At 34.8% G+C, this 12,009-nt stretch overlaps 1 protein-coding gene across 2 annotated transcripts in view; it reads left to right on the top strand.

Annotated features, from left to right (window-relative positions):
• Positions 1-12,009, top strand: part of KIAA0825 (KIAA0825 ortholog) — a 393,731-nt gene that overhangs the window by 108,621 nt on the left and 273,101 nt on the right. Inside the window, exons 7-10 of one of the 2 annotated variants that reach the window (XM_086717843.1) lie at positions 5,208-5,323; positions 6,934-7,161; positions 8,598-8,863; positions 10,268-10,418. In XM_086717843.1, the coding sequence (XP_086573969.1) occupies positions 5,208-5,323; positions 6,934-7,161; positions 8,598-8,863; positions 10,268-10,418 (761 nt within the window). The remainder of the gene's footprint in view (positions 1-5,207; positions 5,324-6,933; positions 7,162-8,597; positions 8,864-10,267; positions 10,419-12,009) is intronic. The other variant, XM_086717852.1, reaches the window with a different exon arrangement.

Below are 12,009 nucleotides of genomic sequence, written 5' to 3' on the forward strand. Positions count from 1 at the left end.
ATGTCTTATATGAGCACATATGTATCTGGCAGTATACTTCTGAAGTGAAATTGCCAAGTAAAAAGTTATGGTAGTTAAGAGGATAAGAAGACAAGCCATAGACTGAGAAAAATGTTTGCAAAACACATCTCTGGTAAAGGACTTGTATCTTAAATATGCAAAGAACTCTTAAAATTCAACAAGAAAACAACAACAACCAAAAAAACCAAAAAACAAAAAACCTCAATTTAAAAAAAGAGCAAACGATCTGAACAGACTCCTTACCAAAGAAGATATACAGATGGGAAATAAGCATATGAAAACATGCTCAACATCATATGTCATCAGGGAAATGGAAAGTGAAACAAAGAGATACCACTACATACTTGTTAGAATGGCTAAAATCTAAAACACTAACACCACCAAATTCTTACAAAGACGTGAAGCCACAGGAACTCTCGCTCACTGCTGATAAGAATGTAAAATAGTATAGCCTCTTTAGAAGATGATTTCATTGTATCTTATAAAGCTAAACACTGTCTTATATGACCCAGTAATCACATTCCCAGGTATTTATGCAAATGAATTAAAAACTTATGTTCACATAAAAACCATCATGTGTGTGTTTTTAGCAGCTTTATTCATAACTGCCAAACCTTGGAAGTAACCAAGATGTCCTTTAGTAGGTGAATGCATAAACAAATTGTGGTGCATCCAGAAAATGAAATATTATTCAATGATAAAAACAAATGAGCTATCAAGCCACAAAAATACATGGAGGACTCTTAAATGCATACTGCTAAATGAGAGAAGCCAATCTGAAAAGACTACATACTATATGATTCCAATTTAATGAACTTCTGGAAAAAACAAAAGTATAGAGATGGTAAAGAGCAGTGGTTTTCAAGGCAAGGGAAGAGAGGGACAGCGGTGACTAGATGGAGCACAGGAGACTCCTAGAACAGTGAAATTATTCTATATGATAGAGTAATGGTGGACACATACCATTATGCATTTTCAACCCATAGAATACACAACACAAAGAATGAATCCTTAATTTCAAAATAGATTAAAGATGTAAATGTGAAACCTGAAACTATAAAAATCCTAGAAGAGAGCACAGGCAGTAATTTCTCTGACATCATCTGTAGCAACATTTTTCTAGATATGTCTCCAAAGGCAAGAGATATAAAAGCAAAAATAAACCATTGGGACTATATCAAAATAAAAACTTCTGCACAGCAAAGGAAACAATCAACAAAACTAAAAGACATTCTACAGAATGGGAGAAGATATTTGCAAATGGCATATCAGATAAGGAGTTAATATCCAAAATATATAAAGAACTTATCAAACTCAACACCCAGAAAGCAATCCAATTAAAAAATGGACAAAGACATGAACAGACATTTCTCCAAAGAAGACATCAAGATGGCCAACAGACATGTGAAAAGATGCTCAACATCCTTCATCATCAGGGAAATGCAAACCAAAATTTATTGAGATACCACCTCGCACCTGTCAGAATGGCTAAAATTTAAAACACAATAAACAAAAAGTTTTGGTGAGGATGTGGAGAAAAAGGAACCCTCCTGCACTGTTGGTGGGAATGCATACTGGTGTGGTCACTGTCGAAAACAGTATGGAGTTTCCTCAAAAAGTTAAAAATAGAATTACTCTACAATTCAGGAATCACATTACTGGGAACTTACCGCCCCCAAAATACAAAAACGTTAATTCAAAGGGATATACGCACTCCTATGTTTATAGCAGCATTATCTACAATAGCCAAATTATGGAAGCAACCCAGGTGTCCACTGACTGATGACTTGATGAAGAAGATGTGTGTGTGTGCGTGTGTGTGTGTGTTTAAGCGTATGTACACACACACACACACACACACACAAACACACAAAATGGAATATTATTCAGCCATCAAAAAGAATGAAATCTTGTCATTTGCAACAATGTAGATGGAGCTAAGAATGTATTATGCTAAACGAAATAAGTCAATCAGAGAAAGACCAATATGATTTCATTCATATGTGGAATTTAAGAAACAAAAGAGATGAACATGTGGGAAAGGCGTGATAATGAGAAGAAAGGGAAACAAATCACAAGAGACTCCTAATGATAGAAAACAAACTGAGGCTTAATGTAGGGGAAGGGAGTGGAGGGATAGGCTAAATGGATGATGGGCATTAAGGAGGACACTTGTGATAAGCCCTGGGTATTGTATGTAATTATGAATTAATTCTACTTCTGAAACCAATATTGCACTCTATATTAACTAAAATTTGAATTTAAAAGTATGCTTGGGCTATTAATTTTTTTTAAAAAAGAAACAAACAAAAAATAACAAGCAAAGGAAAAAAAGAGAGAGGGAAACCAAGAAATAGACTGTTAACTATAGAGAACAAACTGATGGCTACCAGAGGGGAGGTACGAGGGGGATAAGTGAAATAGATGATGGGGATTAAGGAATGGCCTTATCCTGATGAGGCTTGGTGACATATGGAATTGTTGAGTCACTATATTGTACACCTGAAACTAATATAACACTGTATGTTAACTATACCTGAATTAAAAACTTAATTAAAAAAAGAATGAATCCTAATGTAAACTATAGACTTTAGTTAATATTAATAACTACTGGTTCCTCAATTGTAAAAAAATATACCACACCAATGCAAGGTGCAGCTGAGGGCAATCTGAGGGCAGAGAGAAAGAGAATATATGGGAAACTCTGTACTTTCTGCTCAACTTTTCTGTAAGCCTAAAACGCTCTAAAAAAAAAAAAAGTCTACTGATAAAAAATATATAGTATGGACATTTTGAAAAAGAGTGCTAAGTCAGTTTGTCCTATCCATTTTGACTGCTAATGGTATTTTTATGCAGAATTATTTTATGGCTTTTGCATTTAGTGTCCTTTTGAAAAATCTTCTGTACACAGATCTTTTGAAAAAGTATTCCATATTTTAATACCTTGTAGTTTCATTTTTCTTTATTTAAAGATCTTTCATGGGGCTACTGGGTGGCTTATTTGGTTAAGTGTCTGACTCTTGGTTTCAACTCAGGTCATGATCTCACAGTTGTGTGAGTTTGAGCCCCACATCCAGCTCCTCACTGACAGCGCAGAGCCTGCTTGGGATTCTCTCTGCCCCTCTCCCACTCATGCTGTCTCTGTCTCTCTCTAAATAAATAAATAAACTTAAGAAAATATTTCATTAATCTAGATTTTATTTCAGTGTTAGAATTAGTTATTTATAATACCATTTTTTTAAAAGACAATAAAATGCAAGCCATGGTGAAAGCAATTTGCATTAAATGATACAACACTGATCTAAAACCCTCTCTATGTTGTGGTTTGTGTTGAGAAATGAAGCAGGATTCCTAAACTATAATCTGCAGGCCCTTGGGGTTAATGAGTGCCCTACGCAAAAGAGCCTGGGAATCCCCAATATTATTTATGTGTGTATGTATGGGGGTGCGAGTGTGCGTATGTGTGCACATACCTACTATGCAATCATATGGTGCATTTTGGCTGGAGTGTTCTGTCACTTTAATCAAGTTCTCAGAAGTGTTCACAAACCCAAAATGATTAAGGAACTCCAGAGTAGGTGGGTGGGGAGATGTGGAAAATGGATGATGGACATTAAGGAGGGCACTTGTTGGGTGAGCACTGAGTGTTATATGTCAGTGATGAATCACTGGATTCTACTCCTGAAGTCAAGACTACACTGTATGTTAACTAACTTGAGAATAAAAAAAATAAAGTAATAATAATAAAGAAACACTAGAGTTGAGGAAAACTTTTCCTCAGAATAAACTCTGATAAAATTTCCAAAAAGGATATTATTGTTAACCAAAGGGAGTTTTTACCTCTCTAAGGAATGTTTTGGTTTTGTTTTTTTAAAATATAATTTGTTGTCAAGTTACCTAACAATACAGTGTGCTCTTGGCTTCGGGAGTAGATTCCCATGATTTATCACTTACATACAACAGCCAGTGCTCATCCCAACAAGTGCCCTTCTCAATGCCCATTACCTGTTTTCCCCTCACCACCCCCCCATCAACCCTCAGTTTGTTCTCTGTATTTAAGAGTCTCTTATGGTTTTCCTCCCTCTCTGTTTGAAACTTTTTTTTTTTCTCCTTCCCTCTCCCATGGTCTTTTGTTAAGTTTCTCAAATTCCACATATGAGGAATGTTTTTGTAAATTATATTACTTAGAAATCATTCATGATTATGCTCATAGAACCACACTTAGAAAAAAACAAAAAACAAAAACCCCACACATCTGCTACATGAATCTATCAGTCAGAGCCCTATTGATAAGAATCAAGTAGATTTTGAAATTTGTTTACTCAGGATGTAAGCAGAAACTGACTCTTAGGATCCTAAAAAATGTTTCTAAATGCATCAGAATATATAATTCATCATAATATGTCAAATCTAGGCAAAAGCAAAAGGTAAATGCTAAATCATTTATTTAAAATTAAACTGTAATTAATAAAACCTTAATGGAAAAGTGGAAATATTTCTTTTTGGCATATTTTTAAATTACATTTTTGTAGCTCTATTTTTTCCCCATGGAAAAGACTTCCTTAATTCTCAAAGATAAAGGTAAGGAAATAATTCCGTTTTAAGAGCTGGAGATTATTTCTTATCCCAGTGTTTGTATTTTTCCAAAGGATTATTGTTATATTTATTAATAATGTAATTTTTCATGATATGTTGATGTTTATTCATGTACTCTTTTTCTTCCTCATTTCAAGAAATGAAGTATTAATGTGCTAAGGAACACCATCATTTCTTAAATGCACCATTCTTTATTTAGAATTTAAATTTATAAGTGAAAAAAGAAATTCATTTTAACTTTGTACTCTTATCCTACATTATCAACATGACAATGAATAATGACAAAGGGATCTATATTTTACAGATTACATAAGCATGTATATCAAATTTGAATATAAATGGCATACAAATTTCATCAAGTTGTATATATGGAAAGGGACACTCTATATTTTGATCCTGTAGTTATTGTAATGGTAACATCACCCTACATCTTTTGACTATGTTGTCTGAATCTCGATATATGTGTATGTATGTGTATACTATGTTTAGAGCTTTTCTACATAATTAATGTTAAACTGAGCCTATTAATTCCATCTAGTATGGTTTATTTTCCTTAATGTATGTTTGTGTGTTTGTTTTCTGTTGCATAGGAATTTTAGAAACATCCAGTTGGAAAGTTGTAGCAGAGAAACCTAAAAGAAATGCAACTAGTGTTCCTTCAGAGCAATTGCTACCAGTAAAAGAGGTGAGTGACGAGAAAAGAGTGGTATTTTTTACTCATATATAATAGCATCATATGTCTGTGAATACATTATGAATCAAATGAATCAAAATGCCTTGAGTTTTACCCTTTGCCTCTAAAATAAATAAATAAATAAATAAATAAATAAATAAATAAATAAATAAATAAGATTGATTCCTGGTTGAAAATTAGCTTATAAGCTTTGGGTGCTTAGGTGGCTCAGTAGGTTGAATGTCTGACTTCAGCTCAGGTCATGATCTCACCAGTAGTGGGTTCCATCTCCACATCAGGCTCTATGCTGACAGCTCAGATTCTGGAGCCTGGATTCTGTCTCCCTCTCTCTCTGCCCCTCCCCCCTTGCACTCTGTCTCTTTTTCTCAAAAATAAATATTAAAAAAATTAGAAAAAAAAAAACAAAGGAGGTTGTAAAAGCTGGGTGGATTCAATTTTTAACTAATTTATGTAAAAATAAAATGAGAAATGTGTTTTCAAGCCCTCTGATGTTAAAACTTTATAAAGAAAAATTCAGTTACAACATAATTATATGCATAATGAAAATGGGAGCCACTTTTTTGACCATGGATTTGATTATTGATTATAGTATATACAAAAAGCACTAAATAAATGCTGTACAGGATGTGTGTATATGAAAATTAAGCTAATGATCATAGTCCCAGTAATTTTAGGCCTAAAGAAACCATAGAAATCATCCAGAGTCAGAAAAATAAGTAATTCAGTCAGGTATATTGGCTTAGAGTCTTCTGAAGTCGGAGTAGGTGAATTATTACAGTAAACAAGATTACATTAAAACAGGGAGAAAGTAATGCTAAGCACAGGCTCACCTACTTAATGTTCTTAGTACATAAGAGAACATTAGAGGACTTGGGGAAAGTATACATTCACAATTGTGTTGAGCCAGACCACAAGAAAAAGGAAAACAAAACACCACCAGTCTCCATTCTCTCCAGTCTCCCACTCCTCCCACACAGAGCAATGCAGATAATTCTAATTCCTCATTTCTTGGAACAAAAGTTGTGTTGCTTACCACTTTGTGGGTGAAGAAACTAAATAAAATTCAAAAGAAAAAAATCCAGAAAGGTACAATGATGTCATTTCTTTGAGAAATTTCTTGTTGCTATTTTTTGGCTTGTCTGGATTTCTGAGAGTGAAAAAAAAATAAAAGACTGAATATTAAACTCTGTCTTATGTTGGAATACTTGTTAACAATAAACTATAAAAAAGACTATAAAAATCCAATTTAGACTTTATTAACTATATTGAATTTAAAGGTTGCTTTATGTGATAAATAGTAAATGTAACTTTTAACTCTCATAAAGATAGTTTTATTGAACTATATTTAAGAGATTAAATTTTGAAAAAAGTTTCTGATTAAATCCACTGATGAATTAAAATGAAATGCCAGTATATTACTCTGTGTAAAGAATACACATGTTTTTGTATATTGCTTTATTCGCTGGGTAATATTTTTCAGGTTGTAAGAAAGGCCTTTGCCATTTATCAAAGAATACCCATATTCAAATGCTGAAAGAAAATAATAATTTTATATCTATAACAATAGGAACATGTGTTGCTGAGTTAAGATTAATATAACTTCATATAAATTTATATTTCAGGCTACTTTACCAGACTTTCGTTGGCGAAATGCATTTAAAGAAGTGTCTCTTCCTGTGGCACATTGTATAACAGCAGCAACTGAAGATTTTTCCACAAAAATTCTCCAACAGGAACAGAATGAAAGGTCTTCAGCTGTAACCTATGCTATGAACCTTGTAAATGTCCAGCAAGTCTGGCAAGACAGTCATGTGGTTCCGGAGGAGGACCAACCAAAGAAAATTGCAAAGGCAAGATTCAAATGAAATCCTTTCAAACTGTAGACTGGCATAATTAGATTTTTTTTTTTTTTTTTTTTTTTTTTAATTTAAGACTTTGCAAAGGGAAATGGTGGAGTCTCTGGCAAATACTTGGTACTTGACCCAGTACCAGATTTCTTCCCTGGTGTACATGGGCTACTGCTAGCAAAAAGACTTAAACTTGTTGCCAACTTGTTCCATGAGTCTCAGGCCCCTCAAGGGGAGGCTTCTGTGACTTCATGCAGAGCTGGGAAAACTATTTGTTTGGGTTATTCCTTTGAATGATTTCAGGAGAAATTTAGGAGGTTGAAGGAATTACTGTCTTTTATTAGCCTAGGCAACTTTTAAATCTTTATTTACACGTTAATGTACATTCCATTTCATTAGCATCCGTCTTGCATCTTTATGTGTGTCTTGAGAGTTACAGAGCATACTGAGAAAATAGGAAGTAATTACAGAAATAAATAAATACCGTTACTCAATATTAAGTCCACAATGAGTTTGGCAACGTATGATTGGAATGTTTGTAAAAGAGCATTCTTTTTTTTTTTTTTTAGTGTTTTTATTTATTTTGAGAGTGAGAGAGAAAGAGCAAGTGGGGGAGGAGCAGAGAGAGGGAGACACAGAATCTGAAGTAGGCCCGTCTCTGAGCTGTCAGTCTAAAGCCCAATGCAGGGCTTGAACACACAAACTCTGAGATCATGATGCTTAACCTACTGAGCCGCCCAGGCGTCCCTGTAAAAGAGGGATCTTAAAGATGGCCTCCTTATTCGGCTTCTGGCAACCTGAGGCTCCAGAACATTCCCCTGGGAACACTGTTGGCAAATTGGGAGTGCAGGCTAGTTTTGCCTCTCCATCCACTGTACTTCCTTTGCCATTAAGAAAGAGTAGATTCATAATAACTACTGAAAAGACAGGCACATCACTTCTGAAAATTGCTGACTCCTTACCAGTAAGAAGATGGCAGGTGAGATTGCTTCTGATGCTTCTAGATTATTTAAATTAAATCGATATAACCTTATGTACATGTGATTAATAAAAACTTCCTTTATGAAAATTCAGCAAAAAAATTAGAATAAGTTCAAAAATAATCCAATCATATTAATGCCAAGGATACATGTTTTCTGAGTTCTATGAACTACAAATAAAGTATTGTCATGTAAAGCTATTTCATGAGTTTTTCATAATGTCTGTCTGGTAAGCATAAGGTTTGAAGGTTATATGTAGGAAAGCATCATTTTGGGATTTCCTTATTTGACATAAAACATTTAACTTTATATAACTGAGAAATTGATTGTTATAAAGTTGTGTCATTATATTTATGTTTGATGCCAAATTCATTATTTAGGAATTTGGCTCCCCTGTACATAAATTACACGGTGCTGTCAGAGTACAAATAACTCAGTGCTACATTTATTTCTCCCTAGTTTTGTTCTGACATCATGGAAAAACTTGACACAATGCTTCCACTGGCTCTGGCATGCAGAGATGATTCTTTCCAGGAAATTAGAGCAAACTTTGTGGAGGCCTGTTGTAAAGTGGCAACAGCTGTCCTGGCGAGACTGCAGGAGAGGGGCAAGGAGTTTCCTTCCAGAGCACCCCTGACAAACTTACACACATTGCTCTCCACAGCGGTATATGTCTTCCAGCATTTTACGCATTTTGATAATTTGATGAAAGAAAATACTAAGAAGTGAGTGTCATTTAAATTAAGTTGATGGCCATGCTTAAAGTAACATGTAATCTTTGGAAATCACAGGAGCAAAACTTTGATGACAATATTCAAGAAGGAGAAAATAATAATGAACATGGCGCATTATATTTTCATCTGCCTTGACTAGAAAATGTCAGAAAGGTGGGGTGTGGGGTGTTAAACCAGATACACAGGTAGTAAGAGAGACAGGTATTCCTTTGAAAGGCTCACTCCAAAGACCCATCCGTTTTCCATCTAATCTGGGGCAACTATTTTCTGCATGCTGTTATGACCTGACCAAGTAAACCCTTTCCATTTTGTAAGGCACACTACTGTGACTACCCCGGAAAGGAAAGCTGAACTTGTTTCTGTCCCTTGTATACTCAGTTGTGAAATATGCACTTTTCTTTTTTTGTTTCTAAGCAAACAGGATGTCAGGACTGACAGAGAGAATAAACACATTTTCAATCTATTCTATTGACCAATGTAAACATATTTCAAAACATCCATTTAGTAAGAAACTATCCTTAATATGTGAGGAGAAAGCATCCGGCAGTCTTAATTCTCATGTATTAGTAGTCTAAAAAGACTGGATGTTTCCTGGAAAGAGAATAAAAATGGCCACATGGTCTTTTTGGCTGCTCTTGGCCCCTCTAGGAGATAGCACAGTCCTTTGCAAAGGGAACATGTGGACGTGGCTGTCCAGCGTGAAGCCAACGGTCTCTTCTTATTCTCACTCAGTGTTTGTAGTCCCTTAGCTATGAGAGAAAGCATAAGAAAGTGTAATATAAATAACTAAAGATAAAAGTAAAATAAATTTGACTTGATGCAGAATATAGCTCTGCTATTTAATTCTCGTAAGTAGTCAGATGTGGTGACTCATACTTGAAGTTATAAACAAAATGTGCCAGAAGTCACTTTATTTCCGTAGAATATTTTAAAACAGTTTATGAGATAATTGACATCTACAAAATTACAATTTTTAAAACAAAAGAAGTGTGTTTGTGGGACGTGTGATAGCTTTATAAAAGTTGGTTCTGACAAATGCATGTTGTTCTCTGTAATAACGATACCCTAATGCCTAAATAATGCACTGATCTCTAATAATAGGCTTACAAAGAATACTTTTATTTTTGAATGATGTATTGACAATGCAGTTTGTCTCAAGTTGAAGTGCATATTTGTGGAACAGCAGATGTACGTTTTCAAAGGACTTGCAAAACAAAGACCAGCTTTTTTTTTTTTTTTTTCTTTTTGGAAAGTGAATGTGGATGCAGACTTCAGCATTAGGAGGAAATGAATGATTGATATCTAATAATCAAAACCATTTGTAGTACTGGAGATTGTTACCGCCTACTGCACAGGCCTTAAATCTCTGTCTCTTTGATCATTGCCTCTGAACAGACCCATATTCCTGGTGCCTGTCCAACGATATCAGGAATTCATCAACACTCTACAGTTTCAGGTTACGGACTACTGCGTCAGAGTTTGTGCTACAAGCATTTTACAGGATGCTGAGAGCCACCACTGGGATGACTACAAAGCTTTTTATGAGGTGTGAAGTTAAGTTTACTATCCCTCCTTTTTACACAAATATGTTTTACTGCCTACCTGCTTTCTGGCTAATTAGAAACATGAGCTTGGCATTACCAACACACGAAGGCTGTTAGGATAATATTTTTTAAATATTGAATTTGTACTTGGGAAAAACACTTTTTAAAAACCTGAAATAACTACACATCAGAACTCTCCTTCTGCTTAAAAGTAAAAATAACTTAATTTGAGCTGCAGCATGTGCTATATAAGTTGGAATATAATGGGATACAATGAGAAAGTCAAAGAGATAACAATGCCAAAATGCTACAATTTCATATTTTTTTTCTAAAGGGACCAGTTATAGGTACTCCTGCACTTTTTTTCTTATGTATTTCTGTTTTTTATAAGTATCTTTTATTAGCCATTTTATTCTTTATACATATTTTTTCCTTCTCATTGCATGTTCTTATGAGGGTGCTTTAAGACCCATCTGATCATTTATAGCTTACCTATTTTCATTTAGCCCATGTTTTGAAATCCCAAATTCTGACTGAATTAAAGCCTAATGATTTCCAGTGCAACCAAACCCAGGATCAATTAAAATTATTCATCATCAGGTTTCATTAATTTCCCTTCTCCTAAATCCCATTGATTATACATAAGCCACAATATTTGAAATTCCTTGAGGTTGATTTCAGGGCAGGGCGAAACATTTATAATATCTTAATAAAAGATAATCAGGGTTTTTAAAAAAATTCATCAGTCAAGCCCAACAACTCCATTAACTTTTCCAATTTGCCCTTTCCTCTGGCTTGAAGCTTATGATTTTTGTTTTTCCTGACTGTCCTAATATCAGTGGAGTACTGGGGAAAACAGACTGGGGTATTATTCAGCAGAGGCCCCCTTGTCAATTCTCTGGCACTGAGGGGTCCTGTGGCTCTATTTATGCCTGAGTTATTATCATAATAAATGTTGCCGTAACAGAGAGAGGGAGCTAAGAAGCTCTTTTAAAGGACTTTCCACTTTTTCAAAGGCCATTTCATCTGTCCTTTAGAGGCCCTTCCCAGATAGTTTTTCTTTCTGCAAGAGCATTCATACAGGGTTTTCCAAACCTGACATGCTTCAAACAGCAGTGAGCAGAATGAGAACGAGAAAGTGGCACAGTGCAGCTGGTAGCTTGAGATAAGAATGAAAGTATTGGTCTTCTCCTCTCTTGGCAACATCACAGCTTCCTTATTTGCCTTGAGGTAAACAGAGAGATTGAAAATGAATCCGTCTCCTGTTTCAAACTATTTCAATATGTCAGTGTACTAATGAGCAATTTCATACGATGTTTTCATTGAGGAACAGGTATCATTTCACTATAGGTCCACCATAGGGGTATTATGTTTTCTCTTATGCAAATTGGGAGTCAGAAGAATTGTACAGTATAAATAATAAGTGGATGCATTGAGGACCTGGTATTGAAGTTACCAAGTATTAAAAACAACAACAACAACAACAAATTACCATGTAACATGCAGCTCTCAGATCTTATGACAAGGCTTTAGCTTCAAAGACAGAAATAACAAGATAGTTACCCTGTGATTACATGGTACTGTGGCTTCCAT

This window comes from Puma concolor, chromosome A1, assembly GCF_028749965.1.
Source record: "Puma concolor isolate L17-30 chromosome A1, mPumCon1.1.hap2, whole genome shotgun sequence".
In the NCBI taxonomy this organism is placed as follows: domain Eukaryota; kingdom Metazoa; phylum Chordata; class Mammalia; order Carnivora; family Felidae; genus Puma; species Puma concolor.